Here is a 25,850-nt window from a genome sequence, read left to right as displayed (position 1 = left end):
CGTGTTCTAACTTTTTGGAGAAACCATCGTGACATTTTATACGCCCTCCCCTCAGCAAGCACGAAACGCAAAGGAGTGCACCTAGTCTTAAATGCCAAGCTTGCCCAGCCCTACCTGGAGTAATTCAGATCTTCTGCCTTCATGTATTTTTTTTTTTTGAAAGTTTTCTGTTAGTGATAAATTAGGGGCCTCTTTAGGACATTAATTTTCTTAGGCGTTGCTAGGGTGCATGTAGTCATAATGGAGGACCGGATACCTCAACTGACACCAAGAGGTCAATTAAACTTGATCTTAAGGTAAATGCAATAAAACACACAGTAAAAATTTCTGCGTGTCTTATAGATCACTTTTAAAGTTTCGGTTCGGATTAACCAAAAGATGTTTGTTCCTGATAAAGGACAATTCAGCGTAAGGGTGAAAGAGTAACAATCGAATTTTTAAAAGAAGCATACAAAGTCTAATGTATGTCCATTCATAACTATTACACAGTTTTTTAACTGAATATTCTTCGTTCCAAGTCTCAAGAACAGATAAGAATCCACGTCTTACGTCGTGCCTACGTGCACTTTGGCTATCCTTAAGAAAAATGTTTCCATTATAAGTAAAGGCTGAAACATAATGGCCGTTTTAATAACTGATTAAATAATCCTGACATAAGCCATATCTTGTTTATCAGTTCCTAAAATAAAACTCGTTCACACACTTTTCTCTTCCCCTCCCTTTTCTTTCCTTTTTATTTTTTTTTTTATAAGTACTTATTCATGTTCAACAAGTACACTATCTTCATGATAGAAAATAAAGAATACGATGAAAAGGTTAGTTAATAATACCTTTTGATTTTTTAAAAGCAATGGCTGTTTCTCTTATATATATAAAAAAAAGACGCTCCGATTTCTGTAGGATATTGGTGATATTACGGCTGCGGCTATTCATGGCTATACCATGGGGATTTCTTCTGAAACTACTGTAGGTAACGTAATTTATATTATGTTTTTGATCACGGATGCTAACAAAATTTACCTATCTATGTAGCGTCTCCACATTGAAGATGTAAATAGAAGCTCTTAGAAAATTCTCGTGACATGGACGCGAATTTTCTTTTGGACGTGTGCGTAGACTTTATCTTATAAGGTCAATAACCTTCAAGTTGCACTTGTTACAAAGACAAAACAAGTGCTGCATGAAGATAAAAAAGTGCGTCCCTCAAAGAAAAGGTCTGAAATATAAAATATCTACCAAGGTACAATTTATAAAAAAAAAAGAAAAATCCGGAATTGTGTGTTAACAAACAACTAGGCAAAAGACAAGCCTTGAAAAGGTAGAAATTCATTTTCGAAACCTTAGAAAGGAAGTCTAATGAATCTTCACCAGAAACATTACCAGTATTATTTTCATTAGTAGCATCGTTAGCAGCAACATCACCAGAACGAGCATCATCGTCTGAAAGCCAAAGATGGAATTTATGAATGAGTACTGTCTTTTGCCAGGAAAATAGTAGAATACTTGGATGGGCCTGGCTCTGATGAATTTACAACTTCGTTTCATAAAAGAAAAATGAAACGGCTTAAACAACAAGGAGATCAAGTGAAGCAAAGAATCCAGACGAGACTTAGGATCGAATAGCACCGGGAATTAGAATCCCAACTCGAAGAAGAAGCCAGCACGTCACAGATTCAGCCGACAATTAGCTACGCCGAATCACCTTCCATGTTTGGGTTGACTAGTGCTATCGGCTCAACAATGTTACTCCCACTTCGTTGGTTGGTGGTTGGTTTGCAAAACTTTGTGTTTGGTCTATCAAAAGTATTTTTTGGTCTTAAAAATTATTTTTTTCAAGAAGGACAACGCTTATACGATCTATATGTCCGAGGTACAAAGCTTGAACCAAAACAAAGGAGGCAGATGGCAGCTGGTCTTTCAGGCATTCTGGAGTTGACGGGAGACGACAAGTGTGGCCAAGCACCCTTGTTTGAAAAAAGAAGTTGGAAGAACATTAAACACCATTTTGTTAAAAAATACCAAGTTAAATCGGTGGATATTGACACATCAATTAAAGAAAAATGGGAGTATATCTGTGCAAAAAGCTTGGAAAAAGGGAGCGTCACGTATGGAAGAAGATATTTAGACAGGCTATGTGGATCGATGAAGGTTTCAGATGCTGAATACAATACGTACAAGTTTCTGGATGTAATTCTTGACAGTATTCAAAACTCCCAGCACATTTTAAACCCCACCTACAGTAGCAACATTCCTGAAGGCGATTATACGTACACGATTTGGATGCCATTTTTCAAAAAACTGTTTGAAATTGATTCACACATTATTCGATTGAAGCCCACCGAAACAGTACCTGATGATTCGACAAGCGAAAAAGCGTACATTTACGAAGACTACGATAACAAGCATATAATTGGATTTAAAATTGATTTGAGGTTCATTTATGATTTTGAGGATAAGGAATTCGATTTGTGTAGTTTAGAATGCTGTCTCGAAGATGCTGATGAAGAAAAGACACAGCACGATCACAGCAAACTGATTCGGGAAGGCAAAACTAACACAACAAGTTTGTACTATGTGACGGAAAATATGCCTTCTATGCATACGTGGATCATCCAAGCTTGTGGATTAACTTTGTACGTTTCTACAGTTGTTTATGTTGGTAAAGATTCCTTCGTGGTCATTCCATAGTTCTATGGAGCTTACCTAGCTACCGTCGGATAACTTGATTCCTTTGTTGATGGTTTACAAAACCTTTTTACTTTCAAGAAGGCGGGTGACAGAGAAGATTGGTGGACCTATAAGCATATGGTAGAACAGCTCAAAGAGGGTCCAAATGAGCTGTTCCAGCTACTACTCTACACCGTGCACGTACATCAGCATCAACCAAATATGATTGAATGATCAACGAAATAGAATTTGGGAATTTTTGGCAGAAAAATCGATTTGATTGTCGAAACAATATCAGTCAATCGCAATTGAATTATCGAATGTGGAATTCAAGAAAATAGATGCAAACGCTGATTTTATTACAATCCAACAAAATAAAAATATATCCGTACTAGCAAGAGTATACTTTCAAGTATCCCTACCTTGAATTCTGGTGAACCAGTAATCGGTTTGGATTTTGTCGGCCTCTCTGGTAATTTATTCAGCGCGCAATATCTTGAAAGCGTCGTCTTTGTAACAAGAGAAGCCAACACTTACCTCCCTGACGATGCTGTAGATTTCAATGAATCTATGGATGAATGTGAAGAAGTGTTGGCGCTGATATTATAATACAAGAATTATATTGTAAAGCAAGCAGGAGCCATTGGCCAGAAGTGCCGTGTATTTCGAAGAAGAAGACTGGTGGCCAGCACAGAAGACAGCAGGGAATAAAAATCGTAAAGGAAAGGCAGCTCAAAGAATACATGCAAGTAGTCATTTCCAATTTCCCCCTCGGCATCTCATGCCTGCCTCTGGAACAGGAAATTAGTATATACCGCCTTGCGGCATCGGCCTTTCAACTAGCCGCAAATACCAGTTATCTGAATGAAGGGTTCCTCTCGAAATGATATGACACGTTACAAGATCCCACAAAGGAACATCGATATATATGAAACGGCATCAGACACAAGTGTTGATAGCGAGGATGTCCGTTTTCAAGATGAACCTATCATTGATCTGAACGATAGCGACACTGATGAAAGCGACTTTGTTTTCACGGAGAAGGGATGGTTTTGCATTTATTACTGCTTCATGCGAATTTCATTGTTTGTATTTCTCCCAACTTTTTACTTCAAATAACTACCCTTTTTTACCAGCATGGACTGAAAAATTCGAGAGTGATAATAGCGAATTAAGAATAAAAATGTGAAATTTAACAAAGTAAAATCATCAAACTGCAAAAATAAACTAAGGCTTTATTAAACAAATAAAATGGGGTCTTTATATACACATTATTTCAGACATTGATCACAGATGGGCTGATGACGGTCGTGGGTAGATTCATCCAGATAATACTCGGATGTAATGATCCCATATAGAAAGGCCATAATGAGATGTCAACAACAATAACAATAACATTCATTTTTAAACTGTGTATGTCTTGTAGCACAATATTCAGGGGAAAATGTAGAAAAGAGGGCTAAAGCCACTTGGTAGCTACCTCTCAATTTATTATTACAATGTTAAAATTGCTGGAAGACTCAGTATTAGCATTTAGTGCCCAACTAGCCTGCTTCTTGCAACAGGACATAGTTTCTACAGTTCATCACGCTGACTTTTCTGGAAAAGGCTATATACTTTTTTTGGTTAAAGACCTTGTCGCTTTGTTTGAATAGTCGATTACTGTGATACTGAAACCGATAATCTCCTGGCTGCCACAGTAGAGGACGGGACTTGTGCTTTGTTTGCAGAATTTTTGGGTTGGTCCAGAATGAAGGTGTCGTCTACCTAGCATATTAGCCAGATAACCCTATTTCCCAGTGGCTCCATACTTGGGACAAATGCAAGGGAAGTATGACTGTATAAGTTACCTCTTATATGGACATTGAAATTTTTTGGACTGTTCGTGAATTGATACCAGCACATGTGCGACCAATTGCTTTCCGCCGTTAGATTTTTCTAGTGAGCAAGAGATAACTGTATTAATAACATGTATTTATTTTTCTCGTCTAATGCAATGTACCATTATCTATAAAATAAAGCGAAATAAGACAGTACTGTGCAGGAATATACAAGAAATTTGATCACTGTATCACCACACGGTAGCCAAGTGTTTGATCTTAAGTAGATAAGAGGTTCCCAGAGCTTAAAGCAGGGTCATCGACGATTACTTATCCTAAAATGACCTATAGCTCTTCATCTTGAAGACAAGACAAGGTAATTTAATACGAGCAGTTCAAAATAGGAGGTTTAAACGTCTACAATACACATATGATTTGGTGTCGAATGGACATTTTAACAACCCAAAAATGTCTTTAAAGAAAAACCAAGTGGAAACATGCCCCAATGGTCGGTGCTTTAATATCTAGTTAAAAAAAGTCTGTTAGTGGATGACATAATGGACTTGCCGCATGTGACTATTTGCCAAGAGAGTTTGCCGCTTGATTTCTTGCTCTCTCTGCTTTTTTTAAAATAACCAACACCATGAGCAAATATAACAACAATGCACCGGATGCAGATGATGCACCTCCACCTGCTTACCAAGAAGTAGCCACTCCACCTTTTAATCCAAACTTCGTTTCACATGCTCATTCACCACCTCATACGCCTGAACTCCACTATCAACACCATCCTCCCGAAGGTAGCCAAACCTTGTATCCTCAAATACCTACTTCGACTCCCGTATTCCCACAACCTCATCATTACACATCGCCTCCTCAACAACCTATTGCACCTCATATGTATAGTCCCTCGCCACAACCACAGCGTTATCAACCACGTTATCAAACCATTGATATACCCTATACTGCCAACGTGAACACACGAAGAACCCACGACCGAAAGTTTCCCTTGGCAGCCATCTTCTTTTTATTTGGCTGGTAAGAAAAATTACTGATTCATTTAGAAATCATATCTCTAACACACCTTATGATAGGTTTTGTCCGCCCTTGTGGGTCATTGGCGCCTGTTGTTGTGCAGGAAGTCGTAACCCCTATGAAGCCTTTTGGGGAAAAGCCAATTTTATCATGGCTATGGCATTGATTGTTTCTTCCATTGTTTATTCTGCCTTTGCCATGTCAGAATACATGGCCTAAATAAACCTTATTTTTATGATTTGATTTATAAAACTCTTTTTTTTTTTTTTTTTTTTTTTTTTTTTTTTTTTACTGCGGGATTTTACTTTTTTTGCATTGAAGACCTTTGAAACACCGTGCCCGTGGCTTATTTTCATGACCTTTTTTTTTTCGACAAAACATTTTTTTTTCCTTCACTCTCTTTATACTAGAAAAAAAAAACTCATATAATGGCAGAGAGCAAAGGATTATTCTCCATGTTTGGTGGAACAGGTATCGTCATGCCTTCTTTCAAAAAGGCCGCAGATATCAAAACCAAAGAAGAAATTGCAAAGGAAGCAGCAAACACGAGTGCTGCTGGTGGAGGAGGAGCTTGGAAAACTGCAAAGAAGAGAGGTCCTCGTGGTTTGGCACTCAAGGCTAGAGCCATGGGGAAGAATGTCACCGTTGCTGAAAATAAATCGGTCGTGCCCGAATTCGATCCCGAGGATGTTGCCATGGGTGGTATGGGAAAGAAAAAGAAACGATAGTAAGAGAATCTTCTTTGGACAGCTAGCAAAGCGTAAAAATGCTAATCCTATTATTTCAATAGCACACCCTATGGTGGTAGAGGAAGAACAAGACCTGTAGAGAAAATGGAAGACACCACGGATAAACGAGTGGATATTTTGGTAAATTACGAATTAAGCAAAAAAAAAAAAGGATTCATCTAAAGCAGTAAAGTATAGATTGCAGGTTTCGAACCGGGTATGGAAGCAGGTGTGGTGCCTTTCCTTGTCCAAAAATCCAAAAAGAAATGGGAACCTGTGGATGTTAAATTAGACGGAGGACAAATGTTAATCACTGTCAACGATCCCATTGTAGCTCGTATCTTGGTACGTTTAGATGGTTACATTTTCGGTTCTCAACAATTACGTATTCGACTTTATAACAACCCAACACTTCCCATGACACCTGTTGTCGAGAGCAACAAAAAGTTAACCACCATCGACATTCTCCGAAATTTCTTGTTGAGTCGATGGAACAGCGAATTAAAATATTTAAACTTGGATGATATGCATTCTGATACCATCTTAAAGAAATCAGCCATTAAACCACCAGGTTCACCAGGTTCCAACGCTATCGTTGGTCCTGCCATGATGAAACTGGCTGGTGAAATGTTTGCCGATATCGTCACCATTTCTTTTGCTCGTAACCATTTCAAAAACGTACAACAAATCTCGACTTTGGCTCAATATCTCCCCAACATTCAAAACATTTCTTTCCAAGATAATCTCATCAAGGATTACGCCAATTTAGAAGCCCTCAGTGGTACAGGTAAATTAAGACACCTCAGAGAACTCTTGATGGCTGGTAACCCACTTCGTGACGCTGAGATGAAACAACGAGGAAATGATCGTGCCTATGTTCGTAACATGGTCAAACGTTTCCCTTCACTTGTCCTTTTGGACGGTGTCCCCGTCCAATTATCCGAGTCAGAAGTGGCTGCAGTGCATAAAACAGGTCGTGTCTTACCCGCTGATAACATGCCCAACTTCTTTGATAATGAAATCAGTCAAGCAGCAGCCACAGATTTCATTTCGAAATATTACCAATTGTTCGATACAAACAGAGTCGCCTTATCCGTCATTTACGATACAAATGCCATCTTTTCTGTCACTTCCAACGTCAAACTTCGCGCTCAACAAAAAACCAGAAGAAAGGACAAGAAAAAATTGATGGATGATGATGAGAGTTTAACATGGACTGGTATCAGTCGAAACCTGATGGGAAAATCCAAAAGTAAGTTTCTTTCGGAGGGGGATTTTATATGTAAAAAAATTTACGAATGCGTTAAAATAGAGCAAGAAGGAAAAGGTCTTTTGATTGGCCCTGAAGTTATTGGAAGTACAATTTGTAGATTACCACCAACAATACATGATTTACACAAACCTCAGGATTTCGTCGTCGATGCACATCAATCCCCCGCTGGATTACTCGTGTGTTTACACGGTGAATTTAAGGAGGATCAATCCTCCTCACCTTATTCATACGATCGTACATTTTTACTTCGTCCTGCCACACCCGAGACCCCGTAAGAGAAATAATATAAGTATTAGAATACAAAAGACTCATCTACTTTATAATTAGTGCAATGGCTGCTGGATGGCCATATGTCATCATGAGTGATATCTTGTGTGTCCGTGATTATATTGGAAATGGAGGATTTAAACCTCAAGTCGTGGTACCCACAAGTACCTTTGCTTGTTAAAAACTTTTCTTAGCTAAATACCAACCAACCAACCCCTCATTCTAATTTTGATGTAGCCAAATCCCTTATATTTTAATATTTTTTTTTACAGTAGCAATAGAACTCATTTTAGAAACGCAATTAGTTTTTTAATCATCCATCTCAAACACGCACTGCATCATCACTTTATTTTTTTTTACACACATCTGTTATTATGCAAAAACGCCTTCAGTAGTGACACTATATATCATGATGATAATGCCTTATTTTATATAAATAAAACCTGAAATGTACAAACATGCATAGAGAAAACAACATGACAGAATATTTTATATAAAAATAGCCCTTGTATTGTTGTCTATTGACATGATTGCTCTCATTAAAAACAGTGCGTAAAATCATTACAATATTATCAGACAATGGGAGGTTTTTTTTTTCAGGCTAAATATAAAGTACTTTCAGACAGATGCAAATATTTTCAGTAAAGCGTAAATAAAGGTATTCGGACAAATGCTTGATTAATGTTCATAAGATACATACCTAAATCCAGTCTTCTGCATTGGGAGTGTCACAAGGCATCTAAATTGAAAGTCATATTTATTTCGACTAGCGCTTCACAATTGACAGGAACACTTTTACGCAAAGCGTATAGATCAGACGAGCTTCATGAGGAGACATAGCGTTGTTTACTTGTGAAAAAAATAGTTTTTACAACTCGGAGACGACGATGAAGTAATTGTGTAGCAATCTTTAATATGCGTTATGCTTAAGAATTATGTTTTTCATTTAAAAACAATGGTGTCGATTAACAATTGAAAATACCTGAACGGGAAAGAGTTGATTACCTATTGCTCGTATTACAAAGTAAAGAGGTTTTTTACAAAGCAACTTACATTGCCAACTAAAGAGGCAACCTTTTCTGCTTCTGTTCGAATTAGTGAGGTGTTTAATGGGTAATAAAACTGGCTTTTTCGAGTATTCAAAGAGAACCACGAAATTACTCTCTTGCGGCATTGTCTAAACCGCTTAAATAACTACAAGTTTTTACAAAGTGAAGCTTGAATGATAAAGGGAAGGCTTGCAATGGGTCATGAGCATCGCCTTACTCATAATGTACATTGTTGTGTTACCGTGTACTTGAATTAAATGAAACGCCGCGGTCATGTAAGGTACACCTTTTGCCAAAATGATGTCGCGCGTATACAACAAATGGTGTCTTTTTTGAATATAAACTCCTTCTTTAAGAGGGTAAGTAAATTCACTTATAGCCATGCTTTTTTTAGGAGATGTCTAGACCTCCGTATTTTTTTCAAACGAATTTTTTAGAATCACGCGATGGTCTACACGTCGATTGACATGCCATATCATCTAAACTTCAAGGGATGATCGATTTCTGTTTTCCATAAAATCTGCTTCACTGTCATTACAAGCTACTACTGGAACGCATATAGACAATTACCAAGCTCTGACTTGCTTGGGAGGTTTTTGCAAGTGTTTCTATTTTAAGTAAAGGCTCAAACATTATGGATGATAAAATAGATAAATAAAATCATCCTGACATAAGCTTGTTTATCTGTAAATAAAGCTGGTTCACACACTTTATTCTTCTCCTTTTCTTTTCTCTTAACATACTTCTTTTATCGTATAAAAATAACGGATCACGTAAAAAGTTTTGTTTAGTAGTGACTCTTGTTTCTTTGAAAAGAAGCTAAATTGAAAAAGATATATATTGTGATATGGCGGCTGCGGCTAGTCTTTGCTACAGGAGGGCGATTTCCTAGGCAGAGTTCTTGAGTTTTTGGAACTCACGAACCGTGAATAGCAGGGATGTATTTTCGATAGATGCAAACATACTGGCCTGCTGGTCTTCTGGCCGGAATTCCTGTAAGTGCTAAAAAAAATACGTTTGAAAAAAATACGGAGGTCTAGACATTTCCGTCAAAAATTACCGTTTTCTTTCTGCTATAGCAATATACTTTGTTAGAATGAGCTTAGAAAGTCTGAATGATGGTAAGTCATTAATGTCATTTATTAACCAAACTTAATTAACATAATGTGTTTGCAATTAGAAATCGCGTAAAACAAGTCCAGTGGAGCAGCTTCGTTGAACAGATATCATCGCATATTATAGACAGTTACAATGGTGATCATAAAACAACTCATTGCTCAAACTGGAAAAAAAAAAGTTCAAAGACGTTTCTAAGAAGTTAGGACTTACCATAATTCGTGACAAAGAACATGTGGATGTTTGGTCTGAGAAAATTTTCAGTCAATTATTCAAAAACAAAAGTGCTTCAAAAAGCGGTTCTCGTACTTCATCAACATCTTCATTAAGTTATCAACGTTTATTAAGCGAAAATGACAAAAATTCAATAAGCAGCATTCATCAAAATATCAATCACAAGTGGGTCTTAAGTTCGGGCGCTGTAGTAGAAGATGTAATTTATAAACACGCCAAAGGTTTTAAAGTCAAACAGTAAGTAACTATCTATGCAGTAACAGAAGCTTTTTTTAGTTAACAAAATAATAACCCTCTTCACTCATATATTCTTAGTATTGATGATCAATTGAATTCTATGCTTACTGCAGATTAAATTAAAGAAATTGAAAAGGAAAGTGGATTTACTGATATGAGCAAAAGTTTACCTGAATCACTTGTCAATATCTTAATGAAATTAAAAGGGAAGGTAACAGGCATATGTTTTAATGTTTTAACCTCGTGAAATTAAGCTTCTTGTATAGAATGACTTCGAATCAATAGATCAAACTTTTCAAGAACTGCGCTATGACCGAAGAACTCAACCTGCAGAATACTGGTGTCGCAACAGCATTTTAAACTATTTGGATTTATTTATTGAAAGCGATAATTTTACTCCTTTTGTCACTCAGCAGGATCTTCTAAATGATACAAGGCTTTTTCAAAGCGTAGCGTACCGAACCATAGTGCAGGCCAAAAATTTACCGCAGCGCAGCGAAGGTCAAAATTTTTACCGAAACGGAGGTTTGGTTTGAATAAGCCTTGTGCTGCCGCAGGCCTGTTTTTGAAATGACAAACTTAACATACATCAATGATCCATAAATCCCACACACCATTATAGCTCAAGCTACACTGCCTATTATCAGTTTGACACTGAAAAAAACTTTGATGTTTCTCAATACATCTTTAAATATTTGGAAAAAGACGATATCCCTAGACCCAGGCTAGGAAGTTGATCCACGCAAAAGTATTGATTGTTTATATATCTGATTATCTATTCTATGCGCAATATTTTTGCTTCATAATGAAAGACTTGATAATCCAAAATATTAATTTCAAAGGCGACCCCTTCATCGACCTAAAACAAACAATTTTTCAGTAAGATATTATGTTGTAAAAAAAAAAGGAATATTGTTTTTCAGCTTCTGAATACTAATATAGCTTCTCTATAGTGGCTGTCAAAGTAGTGCCTCCAATAGCAATAAAAATTCACAACGAGAGCTTGGTACCAACCAACAATTAGTACGTCAAGCCAACGGAGATTGTTCCGGTCTCACCTTCAAGCCCCTTTCTTCGGAGTTAGGTTATGTAGAGATAGGTTTGGTTAACCATGGAGCAAATGGGACAAAAGAATTGCAAGAATCGAAGTTGAAAAGTTCCAAAATGATGCGAAGCTTTTGCAAGCAAATGATTGACCAATACAAGATAAAATCGAACAAAATCAAAATTGTGTCATTTATTATCAATGGTAAGCCAAAAAAAAAATTATTATTATGAGATTATTATCAGCTTATGCTAACCTTGCGATAGGTTCTTTTATCAGAGCTCAAGTTATGGCATTTACCAAAGGTTCCGTTGGTATTTTGTTTTCCTCTCCTCGCTTGAAGATGCCCGAAAATATTAGTCAAGTACCAGCTCTCCTTCCTCCAATCTTGGCTTTGGTCTATAACTGTACTTCAATAATCAAAGAAACGGCACAATTATTGAAGGATGAAAGTACGCACGTAAACTTAAATCCTTTCAAAAACAGCGACTATTTCTTCCCGGACAGCTTTTTACCTGAGTCAAAAGACTCATAAAAAAAAGAAAGACCTCCTCTGCATGAGCTGGTGCTTTTTTTATCATTTTATACACTCTTATTCATCGATGATTATTAACCAATACCTATAGTCATTATACCTACACTATGTTCAATTTTTATTGTTCTTATTCATTTTAAATTCATAACATAAAAAGTATTATCCCTCATAGTATTACTTATTGATTAGTTTATTAAATATTATTTCCTCTTCGTCATACAGCATCATGCCGTATAAAGTAAAAACCAGCGTCTTTTTTTCTATGTACCTGTTAATATAATACAACACCCATTAATATTGTTATCGTACAATATCGTAAAAAGAGTGTTTGTTCTGTCAAAGATAAATAAACACTAGTGACGGTAGAAAACTAGTGATTTAAATAAAGCAGTACGATAGATTCCGTAGCATCAAGCCAGAAAACTCTATTTTGGCAGAAGTGTCAAAGATTTTTGCTTAACAGTTCAAAAACTAATGATGCGCTTCTTTTGTACCGCAAAAGTTATTAGAAAGTCGCTTGAGCTTATATGCTGAGATGCTACTCATCAGTGCGTTTGATGAATATCTTTTTTGAAGCGTTTTCAAACACTTTTAGAATCTCATTCTTAGAAATTTACACGTTCTTGTTTAAAACAGAACTGAGGGTTTTTTTTAGCAGTATGTCATTGGAGATACAGACATAATATTTCTTTAAGCCAACAACTTTCAAGTAAAACTTGGATCATATACTTATTATTGATTATTTTATTGCAAAATTTATTAAAGACAGTAAAGGGCTACTTGCTTTTTAATACTTCTTTGCAGTCTCTGTATATTATTGGCTAAAATATTCTTCGATGTGTCTCCAAACAAAGGAAAAGCTATTTTTTATAGGCTATCTTACAAGTGGAGATCATCATTTTTTATACTATGTTTGTGTAATGCACAGAGCCACGTTGCCCTTACTGAGGCATTCATATTGGTTAACTTGCACTGAGGATTAATCCAATTAGATAAAAAAAATGGTGCAATACACAAATAGACACAAAATTATTTGACATATTTACCTCTTTTTTTTATTTCTTGCTTATCATTAATCAAATGGTAATCACAGTATAGAAGAGAACCTGGGAAGCGAAGAAAATGTGTTTTTTAATCATTCTTTTTTTTCAATCTCCTTCGTAGAGAGAGTATCAGTTTAAAATATTAGTTGTAGGAGATTTGAGTACAGGAAAAACATTGATTTTACGACGATTTGTTCACAATACATTCACTTGTCACTATAAGTCTACTGTTGGGGTAGAATTTGCGCTGAAAATAATTCAAAACGAGCCTGATATGATGATTAGTTTACAGTTATGGGATATTGCAGGACAAGAGCGATTTGGTAATATTACTAGAGTATACTTTAAAGGTGCTGTTGGTGCTTTTGTTGTTTACGATGTATCAAGAGCAATAACATTCGAAAATGTTTTGAGATGGAAAAATAGTATTTAATTATTTTATTGAAGTCAATAATAATACTTGTATTTATGTGGAGACCAGAAATATGTGAACAATGAATTTACTTTTTGAAAATACTTTGAATACATTTATTATGTGCTGGAATTTGTACAAACAATAAGTGCTTCTCATAATTTGTGGAAAAGTTTACTAAACTCGGTGATAATATTTTCTGTCATCAGAAAATTACCAAATTGCCCTTGACCAAAGGATGGTGGCCTTGCGTCGTCAAGCAAAAAGAAATTAGCTCCATTGAGCTTTAGCTCCCACTCATCGAAGAATGCTTCTTCGAATTTCGCATTTTCTTACTTGCCATCTTACTCTCCAGAACCCAACCCAATAGAACAATTTTGGTCTTCCGTTAAGAGTAGTGTAAAAAAAGAGTTTATATTTAAAAAAGGTACTATTCCTTAAATAATTGCAGACGCTAGCAACCAAGTTGCCCAGTCATCTTTGAAGGGTTTGCGCGCTATTCCAATAGACGTTTTGATGACTGCCTTGCAGGCCGTCCTATTTAATAAACAATTATGTATGCGACATCTTTCTTTTAAAAAAGCACGACACTCTTTTCTTGAATTGTGCGACACTGTTTTTTAAAAAAGTGCGACACTTAAATTTTTTTTTTTTTTTTTTGCGACATCATTATGGCAAAAGGTGTATAAATCTAATCTTTTAATTCTTGTCAAAGGGGACGAAAAATGGGGAAACAATACGATTATTCTAGGCATAAGTACTGTATTAGCTTCAGTAAGTCTTTTTTTTTTTTTTTACGTTACAATGTTGCTTACTTCAATTAGACGTTGACGATGACTCCATCGCATCTAGAATTGTGTCCATTTATGATGAAAACCCTGTGGGAGATTTTAGGTTAGTCAACATCCAAGCAGCATATCATTTCTTATTCTGACAGACATGCTTTAATAAAGAATGAAAGAAAAACAAAGAAAAACCTCGCTTTTATATTATTCTGATACCGGAATCGTTATAGCCACAGGTGACTTAGCCGATGCACTGATAAAAAAGTTTAAAAAATACCAGGAGTATCTTGTGTACGTACCCAACATATTTATGGAACTACACAATATCTATTGGAGGTCACAGCAAGATTCTTATGAACGTAAAGCACAAGACAAAACTATTCTCGAGGAAGTGATAAAAGTATTGATGGAAGAAGTTGATTATTGGAAAGAAAAGTCAAATTGTACAAATATGGATTTCTATTATGAGTTTACTCTCCCTACAAACTGGGACTACAGAATTAGAGAAGAATTAATCCAGGATCTATTTATTAAGGCTGGTCTTATTGATGAATATCGCAACTGCGGCAGATTAGTTTTTTTCACAGAGTTAGAGTCGACTTTTCGATACATCCAATCAACAATTAATCCCATTAAAAATGAGGGGATACAGCCTGGCAGACAGTATGTTATTTGTTCATTAGACTTTCAAAACCGAATGAATGTAGATCTAGAGTTAGTTACAGCCCAGTATCCTGCTTTGACAGCAATAAATAGCAGGTCTGTCCCACAATTATCAAAGAAGGCACATTTCGAGATAGCCATTGAATTGGAAGAATTAAGACTGTCGCTCATAGCCCGTCTAAAAGGGCATTCCAATATAATATTAGCACCAGAAGTTATTGACATGATGCTAACAAAATTGAATTTAGTAGAAGAAGACATCGAACATGTAAGAAAAAGAAACAAAAAGGCGGGGGAGGGATGTCGAGATTTATCAAGAAAAGGCATTAAACTTTTTCGTTTCTGATCTCTTTGTAGGGACGGCCCAGTTCAATTTCGTACGAAATTTCATCACATCGACCTTTTTATGACTTAGCAGATCTTTTTGAAAAACAATATGGTTTAAAGAAGATAGAAATCGAAGCCATTAGATTAATAACTGTGGAAGATATATACGAAAACTTGTCTAGTCCTGCTGAAACCGAGTTTAAAAATCAAATGAATAATTTATTCCAGGATATGGGCAATAAAAAGATTAGATCGATGGTCATTTTCTATACAGACCGAATCTCTGAAAATTCTAATACATATGGCTTACTAAAGTTAATTGAAAAATGGTCGAAAACTTATGGTGAAGAGCAAGAAAATTCGTACAAATTGATCGAAAACAATGGAACCTTTAGTTTCCCAATACATCGGTTTTTTACTAGAGAATATGGAATTGCTAAGTTGATAAAAGAGCAATTACATGAGTTTAACACGCACAGAGACCCAATTATACTGCCTAAGGATACAGAAACTGGGCAATCCGAAAGCCTTTTGAAACCTACATATTTTATCAGTATTGGTAAATAAGTTTATTTTTATTATCTACTGCGTACTAAACTATTCTTTCGACTAAATAGATATGTTACCTACAAAAATCAAGACCACTATCACATACTTGGATGAAAATAGACAGACTAAACAAACGGAAACATTTGAAAGGTAGTTTTTATGTGGTCCCTTAATAGTTTATTATAATTGAATTTTGGCTTACTTTTGAGGGATTTGATAGTGGTTTGAAATCATTGGATAGCTTTATTGTACGGTCAGAATTATATCAAAGGCCGATGCTACATATAACGAACAGGTAAAAATGGGCAAAGGGAGCACTTCTTGTAATTAACACCCTTACTGTGTAGACTGAAGCGTCATTTAGATAACATGTTTGGAAGCTATCTTGCAATGTACTCCAATTCTGAAAGACAAAGTAACCCTGTATCCAAGTTACTAAATCGAATTTTACAAAAAATGCAATCAGGGATTACTTTAAGCAATTACCTCAGGATAAAAACAAGTGCAGATTGGCCAAAGGAAATTAGAAATATATTGCTTCCTCGAATCCGAACCTACTTAAGCAGCTTGCAGAAAACGTCGAAATGGACGATCTTTTCATATCGAGGGATGAACCTTGTGGAGAAGACAGCAATATATTCACTACCTGCCATCCAGGTTACATCTTTTTTTTAAGATCGCTTATCTGTACAGTCTCAACAAGCTATTAGAAAAAAAGCTGGAAGATAAATTTGGAAACGGTTGGCAAAGCAATAACATCTGGTATGGTGTCTCTGTCGATAAGAATTTATTAGATAATGTATTCGGCTCAAAAAACAAATTGGAAAAATTATTTTTTGCAAGTGGAATACTACAGAAGGAAGAGGGTCTTCGAAAAGCAAGATTCTGCACTCATGGAGAGGAAATTCTCCCAGCTATTCAAATAAAACTAGAATATTTGTGCTTCAAGATCAAATCATACTTTGTTGTCGCACAAATATTCCCAAAGCATGTTCAACTTACGCTGCATCAAGTTGTCAAACTCGCATTATCTGGAGAAAATGCGGCTACCATCATTATCCAAGATGAAATCATACATATTAATGATGTATTTGACACCGTATGTAAGGAAATTTGGAAGAGTTTACAGGCCGCCTGTCAAATTGATTATTGTGTTACACACAGAAAGCATAACAAACAACATAATATTGACTCTTTTCAAACATACAATAATATCAGCGAAAATTTTAAACGATGTGTGGTCGAACTCGTAGGTTAAAACTCGGATATATTGATTATCATATGACTAAATAATCAGTAACTAGATGACAATGAACAACGAGAGTATAGACATGGGTTCCAGTATAAAGTTCCAAATCAGCGATGGATGTGATTGTGGTGTCGTTATTTTTTTTCGTAATCTCATAGAAGCAGATCTGAAACCAGCTTTAAAAGACATATCAACAATAATAGCAGCTTCTTTGACAAACAAAAAGCTATTTGGAGATTATGAAGTAGATTATATTTTTACTTTAGGGAACCCATTTAATCTGCCTCAAGAGTCACTGAGCTGTACAACATACACGATGTTACTGCAAGAAGTAATTGATGCCAGCCTACAGTCTAAAGAGAAAGATACACAGGCATTTGTATTAGGAGAAACAATTTTGCAGTTATTAGAGCCAATTACTTGCATCAAGCCATATATTTACGAAAGGTTTGTTACTGGGACGTTGTGTCAAGTATCAAGCGAGACATATGCTGTGCGGTTAAGGCATAATACATTTGAGGACAAAAAACCCTACAACGTTGATATCAATAATACTATATGGGGAGACGATAGCTACTTTGTTTTTATACAGAAAGGGAAACCAATTCCAACGAAAAGATTTCTGATAAAATTTAATGAACGGCGCGAAAAATCGGTGATGGCTGGTAAGCATATTACCATTTTTAAATCCCCCCCTCCCCTTTTTTCTTTCTTTCTAACAGAAATTTCCATAATTTTGGTAACTGTACCATACCAGAGATTCTCAAATTAAGTCATTCAAGTAGTATCATACTGACAAATTGTGCTCTATTAGACCAATACTCTGAAGGCTCAAAGTATTTGTTACATCCCGGTTTTAGAGAACGTCCAATCTCAATGATGATTTTAGAGTGTAAATATATTAACAGTACTTATTCTCTTAAAGTGTCAGTAAGAGTATTGACTGCCAATCGGTTAACTGGCCCAGACTTTAAAAATTTCGGAGAGCCATTGACTCTCGCTTATATTTGAACGACAGTTTTTTTTTAAAACCTGCGTCCAGAACCACCTTATTAAAAATGCTGTTAAAGATGATCTCTTACGGCCTCACCTTTTATCGATAGTTATCGTTTTTTTTTTTTCAAAATTTCTAGAAATACCTGAAAAACGTTCACTGCCAGGAAAGTATGTTGTTGCACCTTTTGTTTAATGACATTGTTGAGCTCCGAGATTTTTTATCTGTGGATGTTTAGGATTACTGACCCTAGTTCTGCCACCGCATTATGTTAACAACTCTAGGTAGCTTTAAAAGTCTTTTTCTCAAAATGTATAATGTGATCTAAATATAAGCATAATTCAGTTTATGTATCCAGAGTAACGCAATTGGTGTACAACATTATGTGTGTGGTATTTGACAAAATATTACATAGAAAAGTAATGAGATAAAAGTATATTTTTATTAAGGGTAAAAATAGACTAAAAGAACTCTGCTGCTATGAAATAATTGATCCTTTTTATATTGCACAACTCTCCTGAGTTTTAATGATGAGTCAACCTTTCTGGTTTTGGAATAGATCTATACTTTGTTTCCCGCCTTGAGTTAAATGGATACTACTCGTTAGAATTGTTTCCAGATAACGTTGTCCCATATCAGTGGATCGGGAGCATGAGTATGCTAATAAATCTTTAGTATTACGAGACACTTATTTATCAGATCATGCAACGGTTACTGTAAAAGATGCATACTTGTTTGTCAAGTGTAATTGGCAATAGAACATAATAGTTGATCATTTATTCATTATCTTTGTAATGAATAAATTACGATCCCAAATATAAAATGTCTTATCGATATTTGTATATTTGGTTGTAGAAGCTAGGTATCCATTAATTCATACACTATTTCTTTATACTCTTTATCAGCAGTATAATTATATCAATATATAAGTAAATGAACCATTTATATTAATAGCTGTTCTATTCTCTCTCTGGGTAGCTAATCCATTGAGAGAACTATTAATATTAAGTTTCTCTTTCTTATAATTCTTGATTGATCTGAGAAGTTTCTCTTCTCGATCGGTGATATCGTAACTCAGTGGTATAGCATTCTGTATCCAACTGTCATTCGTATATCGTATTTAGGCCAATCATGCAATCTTTTATATAGAAGTATGTACTCGAAGTAGGAGAAGTTGTATAGCAGTATACAAGCGTATGCTGATATGCAACATCAAAGGTTGTTTTAATTTCATAGTTTATTTATTTAGACGATTTGCTTAATTATTCTTTAAGTAGATCGTACCCAAATACGACAATGTGCTTATCATATTTAAAGGACACCAAAAAAAACGGGTGTTGGTGCTTTTTCTCTTTTTATCTTTACTGTAAATTTTTAAAATGTATTTCGATAGAGAACCTCCCATAGAAAATTATACCTCAGAATTTCCCACATTAAGTTCAGTAGTCACTGTAAAAAATTGCTGGTATTATTTGTCATTGTTAGAAAGATTCGTGGATATTACCAGCGCTATGACGGAAGATGTTTTGAAAATGTATCTTGTTAGAGCGGAATATCGTTACTTTTTATGGATTTCTAAAAAACGCTACTATCGTAATTTAGATAGAGCCATACCCCCCATTGGTAAGATATAGGAGTCATGTATTACCATATCAATGACCAATGATACCCCCCTAGATGTCGCATTTTTTTGGCAATCACATATGCTTAGCCCTTATCGTTTTTACGAAGACAGTATACGCATACCACCATTTACTGCCAAAGAAATTCCTCTTAAGCAGATTGTAATTATTTGTCTGATAAATTAAATGTGCTTTTATTCTAATCATCTGACTGTTTTCAAGCACGACCTTCAAAAAAGCAAGTCAAACAATGCACCATTGTATGACTGGAAGCTAGTTATGAACGATGAAAGTTACGAGTTGTCCGAAAAGGAAGTTTTGAAAAAAGGCTGCGCAACTGTCACATGTATTGTATGTTACGCTAGTATACAATCACCATGGTATGACAAATTTTATTAAAAGCATGGCATTCCATTTCTAAAGGTACTTTATAGGAAAGAATATACCGAATGGAGAACAAATCATTCTGTGGCTTTACAATGTCATTGTTGTAATTCCATGTTCACAGTAAAGCATGTTGGAAAAGCTAATTTATTAGCCGATAATACTAAAGTTCGTACGACAGCGTATGTAGAGATACCAGCATACATAATGATAAAGACTCACCATTTTCTACATATTTATTAGAGGACTACTCTTGGACTCAAGAGGTATCCAAACTGCTGGTAGAAATGACAATAAACTTTTACTTCCTATCAAAGATATCAAGGGCTTGCCTTTCAATGAAGGGCTCCGACCATTGAGGGATCAAATGGCACGAAAGAAACTTTATATTCCGGGTTCTTGGCATGAAGACGGTATAAACTTAGGCATATTGCTGCTATTATGACATTGTTTCTAATTTATCTGGTTTTAGCTGTTATCGATGCAATTCAGAGTACTTATCTCTGTACGCCTTACCGAGGAAGTTCTATTGACTTAATACAGGCTGTAGCACGTCAGCACAAGTTTGCTGTAAAAGTAACAAAGTCTATTTTATGGGACGCACCTACTGGTATTATACGGGGTATTAGGCATTACAATGAATTTTTAAATGTGATTAAAGACAATCATGGTTTAACAGCGGTTCCAACGTACGAGATAGGTCAGTTTTCACAGACTTTTTTTATTAAAAAAAGCGGTAATGCTAACAAGTTCCATATCCCAGATCTTGCATGGCACACCCACATGCTTCATCACGAAAACTATCGAAGCTTTTGTCAAAAACACTTTCATAGATTAATTAATCATGATGATACTATTCCTGAAGAAAAATTAAAGGAGTATGTCGAAAAGACTGACTTGGCTTGGAGTGTAAGGAGTAAGATACGTACAGTTACAACAACAGCAAAACCCACTGAGTACACTGAGAATCTCACTCCACCTACTATTGTCAATCCAATAATTGTAGAAGAAAATCCAGGAATCAAGACAAAGTTCAAACAATTTTTTTCCTCAAAAAAGAAAAAGACGATAGAGCTCTGTACTTCCTTTGTCGATGTAGGTGCTCATCCTAAAATGGCATCCACGTCTGAAAAGGCGACCACCGCTGAAAAAATTAAAAACTTGATTGGGCTTGATTTTATGCCGGGATCATACACACAATCATATCCATACAGGCTGCGTTTATCAGAGTCATCGTCTCCTAATAATGCTCAAGACAAAGATCAGGAAGGATACCGAGAAGATGAGAGTTGCGAGGATAAAAATGAGGATTGCAACAATGATGATGAAGAAAAAGAGGACAAATTATCGTACGAAAAGGAGAAAGTAAGCTTTCACGACAGACGTAAGACAAATTATACTATTGAAATTATTTAAAAAAAAACAATCTCATTGTATATGGGCTTAGGTGATATCAAGGAATTTATTACATTGAAAAGCTCTGATAGCGTACTTGACAGTAAATTCGGAAACGTCAAGACTTCAAAATACGGATTTATAGGGTATGAAATTGCATGATGTTTTTTTATATGTTGATGGAGGAATAAAATGCTAACAAATCATATTAAATTGAAATTAGAACTAGCACTTGTGGAAGTGAGTCATGTACCTGAGTATTGAAATCGAAAAAAAAAAAACTAATTTGTATTGTATTAATTATGCAGACACCGACTATTTAGATCAATGGGACGAAAATATTAGGTAATAAGTCGTTCAATATTTTAGTCCAAAACAAAAACATATCCTTTAACTGGTACTTTTTTAAAGGATCAAAGGTTTTAAACATAAAGGATATATTGGACTCGAAATCATAGATGACTAAAAATTTAGACTTATTTAAGCCAAGAATGATAGCGGCACGTTTATTACGACCAGTGGAGACAATATACCAGTGGTTTCCCGCTATTCGAAAGGTATGTTATGATATGCCAACATCTGAATTTAAATTATCTAGAGTAACCCGAATTTTTGGGTCATGCCATTAGTGTTTTTAACCAGTAAGTAGCACAACAAATGAAGGGTCCACCTTATTTACAAAAACAACTTCCCATTCAATAGAGGGATCTTCGCCTGTTTATAACCCAAAGGGTATTAAAAATCTTCCAGTGCTTATGACACACAAAAATCGAAAAAATTATACCCGTTTTTATGCTGAAAGAAACACTCGATATAATACAGCGGGTGACGCGTTTGATTGGTATATTATCAGCAAGACATGGGCGGAATCTACAGCAAGTACAGACCGTAACAAAAAGAGCGGTTGCGGAGGATGGAGTAACTGTGGAGATTATGTTTCTTCTTCGCAATGTGCAGGTATATCTTCTTTTGGACATAGCAACTCTGGGTCATCATCAGGTTTCCATTCTTCATCTAATTCATCATGTTCTGGAGGAAGTAGTTCTTGTGGAAGTTCATCATCTAGCTGCGGATCTTCTTGTGGGGGTGGTTAACAAGATTTCTTATCATAATTAAACCTTAATTTTAAGAAGCGTGGGAGGTTTTTTGTTTTTATCGTCAGATGAACCAAGATCACATCAAGCAAACTGAGTTTCATCTCTTTTCTTTACCTTTTCCCCCCTTTTTTTTTCATGAATATTTCCAATGACTCTTTTCCACTACCTCAAAGGTTACCCACACGATCCAATTATTTAAAAGTAAAAGAGAATCTAGCGCCCATCTCCACTGGTGCCTTACTCTACCTTCGAGGTGGTGTGACACACACAAGGGACGATACGGATGTTGAAGTTGATTTCAGGCAAGAAAGTAATTTCTTTTACTTATCTGGTATTGAAAAAGCTGGCTATCATATCTTGGTAGCTCTTGCCATTGACAAAATATTTTTAATTCCACCTACTGTCTCCCCTGATGAACAGTTATGGAAAGGGATTCCAGATTCTTTTACAGAATTATTAAAAAAGTACGACGCAGATTTTGTTCTCACAGAAAAACAGCTTCCACAGTTTATCGCGGACATTGATCCGCGCGTGATCTTTACTTTAGATACAACGGATGTATCTGCTATACCAAAGGAATACCACGGAAAATTAGACAAATCACGTTTAAGAATTGCTATCAATGAAGCAAGATTGATCAAGCTTCCTTGGGAAATTTCAATTCTTCGATACTCGGCACGTATTTCATCTCACGCTCACATGTCGCTTATGTCTCTTGTTGGAAGCAAGAATAAATCGCTGTATAATGAGGCAGAATTAGAGGCCAATTTTAGATGGACATGTGCAAGAAATGGATTGGCAAGACAATGTTACATCCCTATCGTTGCTTCTGGCCCGCGTGCGGCTGTATTGCATTATACGGATAACGACAGGCTGATCCCGGATAAAAGTCCTCATACACTCATCTTGGTTGATGCCGGAGGAGAGTATAAATGCTATGGTAGTGATATAACTAGAACTTTTCCTTTACATGGGAAATTCACAGAAGAAGCCAAAACTATTTATAATATTGTACTCAAGGCCCAAAATGTAGGTCATCTTTGATTGGACACTCCCTTTTTTTTTTTTTGTAATGATTACTGATATGTCAAATATAGGCTGTTTTGAAACTCATTGGACCAGGTGTATTATGGCGAGATATGCATAACTTGGTTGTACGAGTCTTGTGCTACGAGCTTGTACGTATTGGGATATTGGTTGGACATGCTTATGAGCTGATGAAGCTGGGAGTTTACCGCGCTTTTTATTTCCATGGTAAGTCTAAATATGAGCAAGATCTTACCCTGATAAAAAGAAATTTCACTTACATCATAAATAATAGGCACAGGGCATTCAGTTGGACTTGATTGTCACGATGTTGGAGGGTACGTGCGCAAAATAAACATTGACATGTCATTTTTTTTAATTAACGATAAATAGAAGCGGGATAGGTATCTTGACGCATCAGATTAAAAAAGGAAGGAAGGGAGTCACATTGGATTTGAACCGAGCATTAGAGAAAGATATGGTGGTTACTGTAGAACCGGGTCTTTATTTTAATGATGTGAGTATTGATATCTGGACAAAGAATCCAGCCTATGCACGTTATTTCAACATGGAGAAAATTAATCAGTATCGTGTCATTGGGGGTGTGCGAATCGAGGATACTATCTTAATTACTGACGATGGACATGAAAATTTTACAATTGCACCCAAAGAAGTGCAAGACATTGAAGCACTTATGAAACATTAAAAGCTTATCACATATTTACATTGCTGCTGCCCTATTTTCTATTTTCTTTGAATTTGTTTGAGATGATAAAAAAAAAAAATGAAAAGAAAGGAAAAAAAAATTGTGTGAACTAGTTTTATTCATAAACTGATAAACAAGAGCTGGCATGCTATAAAGGAATAGCCTGATTGATGGGAAAATGATTATACGTGTCAATCTTATGTTAAATTATAAGAATGCAAATAAATTTAAAGGTGAGACCTGTGATTTTTACTCAAGAAGGCCTTATTATATTTAAGTAAGACATAAATACGATCTGTCATAGCGCATGCTTTCGCTTACATAACATGCAAAAATTTCTTGACGCACCCCATTCCGCGCACCAAAAATGAATATATTACGTAAGAAAGTTATTTTATAGCACGATTTCGGTGCGCCTAGAACTGCCCTTATTTAATCAACAACATTTTTCGTAATGACGGACAAAGAGCACAGTGTAATATTGAGTGACGTAGCTGCCGTTAAGACTTGGAAAGAACACACAATTAGAAGCAATGTAATTGTTACAAATGAATATATATTGACCAATTCAAACCTCCTCTAACAATTCCGTCATTACTCTTTCGTCTTTGTGCTTGTTTGATCTGGGTGTCACGCAGAATTTTTTGGGTGAAGTGCAAATGAGACGTTGAAAGTAAGCTTTATCACACACAATTACGCTGGGAGTTTTTTTTTTTTGTTACTTTCGTTACTGCCATGCTTTCTTTCATACAAAAACTGAAACGCGCAAGCAGCTAGCCCTAAGCTCCATACTGACATCTCTCTAAATTCAGAAGAGAATGCCTAGGTCTCACGAGTTCTTCGAACCAGAGTTTATCGAGCATCACGATCTACCGATGCATATCCTTTAGATGCTTCTTCGTGCAAACAACACTACACTGAACAGCAGTGTATATATGATATTTGATAAAGCCATAGGTTTCTTTCTTTTGACATAGATAGTAAAACCCGTTTGTTTATGATGTAGTTGAATTTATCTTTACCCCCTATTTTAGACTACTTTTTTGTTTATCAAAAATAAAAAGTGAGAAAAAACTTTGTGATAAAACTTTAGTCAACAGGAAATGTTCTGTTTTGCGGTATAATATGAAGAAATTACATACACCTATTCAGCCCTTTCTTATATTATGTGATCATGCCGTAAAGAAAGGCCGTCGCTGGTTTATGAGGGTTCCTAAAAGAGCTCATAATTTTTTTTTGTTTATTTTTTTACGCCAAAAATGAAGTAGTACAAACCAATTTATAACATAATCCAGATGATGTATTTAATAATCAAGCAAAACAAGGTTGAAGCGCTTCTCTTTTCTCCTCATCAATTTTTTTTGATTCAAAATGCCCAATAGAGGCATGCATTTCAGCCTGGTGCTGTAGTCATAGAAGATACCCTCATATACCCAAGCCTGGTCCTCAAGTCATCAAACATTTTCTCTACATGTACATACTCTCTGTAAATACCATCAAGCCTGTCGCCAACATAACAGATACGCAAGATTAGTGCTTTAGACATATAGACAAGAAAAATGATATCTTATAGACATGGAAGTAGAAATATA

The 25,850-nt window shown here is 35.7% G+C and overlaps 10 protein-coding genes across 10 annotated transcripts; 9 read left to right on the top strand and 1 right to left on the bottom strand.

Moving 5' to 3' along the window:
* Positions 1 to 1,309: 1,309 nt before the first annotated feature.
* On the top strand, positions 1,310 to 2,934 carry EV154DRAFT_464251 (uncharacterized protein). Its single transcript, XM_051597656.1, has 2 exons — positions 1,310 to 1,318; positions 1,372 to 2,934. Exon 2 carries the CDS (start codon positions 1,708 to 1,710, stop codon positions 2,686 to 2,688), a length of 981 nt encoding a protein of 326 aa, XP_051457820.1. The 5' UTR covers positions 1,310 to 1,318; positions 1,372 to 1,707; the 3' UTR covers positions 2,689 to 2,934.
* On the bottom strand, positions 2,931 to 3,765 carry EV154DRAFT_508099 (uncharacterized protein). Its single transcript, XM_051601502.1, has one exon. The coding sequence runs from the start codon at positions 3,443 to 3,445 to the stop codon at positions 3,236 to 3,238; it is 210 nt and encodes a 69-aa protein (XP_051457819.1). The 5' UTR covers positions 3,446 to 3,765; the 3' UTR covers positions 2,931 to 3,235.
* A 1,365-nt stretch (positions 3,766 to 5,130) lies between these two features.
* EV154DRAFT_563340 (uncharacterized protein) lies at positions 5,131 to 5,741 on the top strand (the record flags this gene model as incomplete). The annotated part of the gene is made up of 2 exons (XM_051605775.1): positions 5,131 to 5,525; positions 5,582 to 5,741. The coding sequence occupies 2 exons, from the start codon at positions 5,131 to 5,133 to the stop codon at positions 5,739 to 5,741; spliced, it is 555 nt and encodes a 184-aa protein (XP_051457818.1).
* Positions 5,742 to 5,834: 93 nt separating this feature from the next.
* Positions 5,835 to 8,262, top strand: EV154DRAFT_508095 (uncharacterized protein). Its single transcript, XM_051601501.1, has 5 exons — positions 5,835 to 6,249; positions 6,313 to 6,391; positions 6,449 to 7,502; positions 7,563 to 7,794; positions 7,851 to 8,262. Exons 1-5 carry the CDS (start codon positions 5,951 to 5,953, stop codon positions 7,969 to 7,971), a joined length of 1,785 nt encoding a protein of 594 aa, XP_051457817.1. The 5' UTR covers positions 5,835 to 5,950; the 3' UTR covers positions 7,972 to 8,262.
* Positions 8,263 to 10,692: 2,430 nt separating this feature from the next.
* Positions 10,693 to 12,006, top strand: EV154DRAFT_420504 (uncharacterized protein; the record flags this gene model as incomplete). The annotated part of the gene is made up of 3 exons (XM_051595954.1): positions 10,693 to 10,893; positions 11,369 to 11,675; positions 11,738 to 12,006. Coding segments are annotated over 3 exons (777 nt in total), but the record flags the coding sequence as incomplete, so codon positions are not given.
* Positions 12,007 to 13,173: 1,167 nt separating this feature from the next.
* On the top strand, positions 13,174 to 13,482 carry EV154DRAFT_420475 (P-loop containing nucleoside triphosphate hydrolase protein; the record flags this gene model as incomplete). Its single annotated transcript, XM_051595951.1, has 1 exon — positions 13,174 to 13,482. A coding segment is annotated over one exon (309 nt), but the record flags the coding sequence as incomplete, so codon positions are not given.
* A 643-nt stretch (positions 13,483 to 14,125) lies between these two features.
* EV154DRAFT_223602 (uncharacterized protein) lies at positions 14,126 to 16,591 on the top strand. Its single transcript, XM_051594443.1, has 6 exons — positions 14,126 to 14,235; positions 14,286 to 15,177; positions 15,267 to 15,795; positions 15,854 to 15,935; positions 16,006 to 16,080; positions 16,133 to 16,591. Exons 2-6 carry the CDS (start codon positions 14,416 to 14,418, stop codon positions 16,458 to 16,460), a joined length of 1,776 nt encoding a protein of 591 aa, XP_051457814.1. The 5' UTR covers positions 14,126 to 14,235; positions 14,286 to 14,415; the 3' UTR covers positions 16,461 to 16,591.
* On the top strand, positions 16,465 to 18,119 carry EV154DRAFT_223588 (uncharacterized protein). Its single transcript, XM_051594442.1, has 4 exons — positions 16,465 to 16,884; positions 16,950 to 17,034; positions 17,090 to 17,699; positions 17,792 to 18,119. Exons 1-4 carry the CDS (start codon positions 16,775 to 16,777, stop codon positions 18,043 to 18,045), a joined length of 1,059 nt encoding a protein of 352 aa, XP_051457813.1. The 5' UTR covers positions 16,465 to 16,774; the 3' UTR covers positions 18,046 to 18,119.
* A 1,288-nt stretch (positions 18,120 to 19,407) lies between these two features.
* On the top strand, positions 19,408 to 22,623 carry EV154DRAFT_602527 (uncharacterized protein; the record flags this gene model as incomplete). The annotated part of the gene is made up of 14 exons (XM_051607299.1): positions 19,408 to 19,651; positions 19,706 to 19,812; positions 19,873 to 20,030; positions 20,085 to 20,216; positions 20,278 to 20,447; positions 20,507 to 20,734; positions 20,798 to 21,418; positions 21,482 to 21,575; positions 21,653 to 21,669; positions 21,738 to 21,775; positions 21,881 to 21,884; positions 21,912 to 21,986; positions 22,059 to 22,070; positions 22,132 to 22,623. The coding sequence occupies 14 exons, from the start codon at positions 19,408 to 19,410 to the stop codon at positions 22,521 to 22,523; spliced, it is 2,292 nt and encodes a 763-aa protein (XP_051457812.1). The 3' UTR covers positions 22,524 to 22,623.
* A 1-nt stretch (position 22,624) lies between these two features.
* EV154DRAFT_602526 (peptidase M24, structural domain-containing protein) lies at positions 22,625 to 24,500 on the top strand. Its single transcript, XM_051607298.1, has 4 exons — positions 22,625 to 23,555; positions 23,624 to 23,780; positions 23,848 to 23,890; positions 23,946 to 24,500. Exons 1-4 carry the CDS (start codon positions 22,662 to 22,664, stop codon positions 24,256 to 24,258), a joined length of 1,407 nt encoding a protein of 468 aa, XP_051457811.1. The 5' UTR covers positions 22,625 to 22,661; the 3' UTR covers positions 24,259 to 24,500.
* The last annotated feature ends 1,350 nt before the right edge of the window (positions 24,501 to 25,850 follow it).

This window comes from Mucor mucedo, assembly GCF_025094135.1.
Source record: "Mucor mucedo strain NRRL 3635 chromosome Unknown EV154scaffold_43, whole genome shotgun sequence".
Taxonomy (NCBI): Eukaryota; Fungi; Mucoromycota; class Mucoromycetes; order Mucorales; family Mucoraceae; genus Mucor; species Mucor mucedo.
This window is presented reverse-complemented; position numbering and strand designations above follow the sequence as displayed.

What these genes read in the sequence shown, in the direction of transcription:
- EV154DRAFT_223602 (XM_051594443.1), top strand. Translation starts at nt 14,416, where the DNA reads ATGAAAGAAAAACAAAGAAAAACCTCGCTTTTATATTATTCTGATACC. An exon ending in TAGAAGAAGACATCGAACAT is followed by an intron (nt 15,178 to 15,266) that starts GTAAGAAAAAGA and finishes ATCTCTTTGTAG; the next exon opens with GGACGGCCCAGTTCAATTTC. An exon ending in ATGCTACATATAACGAACAG is followed by an intron (nt 16,081 to 16,132) that starts GTAAAAATGGGC and finishes CTTACTGTGTAG; the next exon opens with ACTGAAGCGTCATTTAGATA.
- EV154DRAFT_602526 (XM_051607298.1), top strand. Translation starts at nt 22,662, where the DNA reads ATGAATATTTCCAATGACTCTTTTCCACTACCTCAAAGGTTACCCACA. An exon ending in TTGTACTCAAGGCCCAAAAT is followed by an intron (nt 23,556 to 23,623) that starts GTAGGTCATCTT and finishes TGTCAAATATAG; the next exon opens with GCTGTTTTGAAACTCATTGG. An exon ending in GATTGTCACGATGTTGGAGG is followed by an intron (nt 23,891 to 23,945) that starts GTACGTGCGCAA and finishes AACGATAAATAG; the next exon opens with AAGCGGGATAGGTATCTTGA.
- EV154DRAFT_508099 (XM_051601502.1), bottom strand. Translation starts at nt 3,445, where the DNA reads ATGCCGAGGGGGAAATTGGAAATGACTACTTGCATGTATTCTTTGAGC.
- EV154DRAFT_508095 (XM_051601501.1), top strand. Translation starts at nt 5,951, where the DNA reads ATGGCAGAGAGCAAAGGATTATTCTCCATGTTTGGTGGAACAGGTATC. An exon ending in GGAAAGAAAAAGAAACGATA is followed by an intron (nt 6,250 to 6,312) that starts GTAAGAGAATCT and finishes TTATTTCAATAG; the next exon opens with CACACCCTATGGTGGTAGAG. An exon ending in ATAAACGAGTGGATATTTTG is followed by an intron (nt 6,392 to 6,448) that starts GTAAATTACGAA and finishes AGTAAAGTATAG; the next exon opens with ATTGCAGGTTTCGAACCGGG.
- EV154DRAFT_223588 (XM_051594442.1), top strand. Translation starts at nt 16,775, where the DNA reads ATGTTCAACTTACGCTGCATCAAGTTGTCAAACTCGCATTATCTGGAG. An exon ending in TTAATGATGTATTTGACACC is followed by an intron (nt 16,885 to 16,949) that starts GTATGTAAGGAA and finishes TGTTACACACAG; the next exon opens with AAAGCATAACAAACAACATA. An exon ending in CGAAAAATCGGTGATGGCTG is followed by an intron (nt 17,700 to 17,791) that starts GTAAGCATATTA and finishes GTACCATACCAG; the next exon opens with AGATTCTCAAATTAAGTCAT.
- EV154DRAFT_464251 (XM_051597656.1), top strand. Translation starts at nt 1,708, where the DNA reads ATGTTTGGGTTGACTAGTGCTATCGGCTCAACAATGTTACTCCCACTT.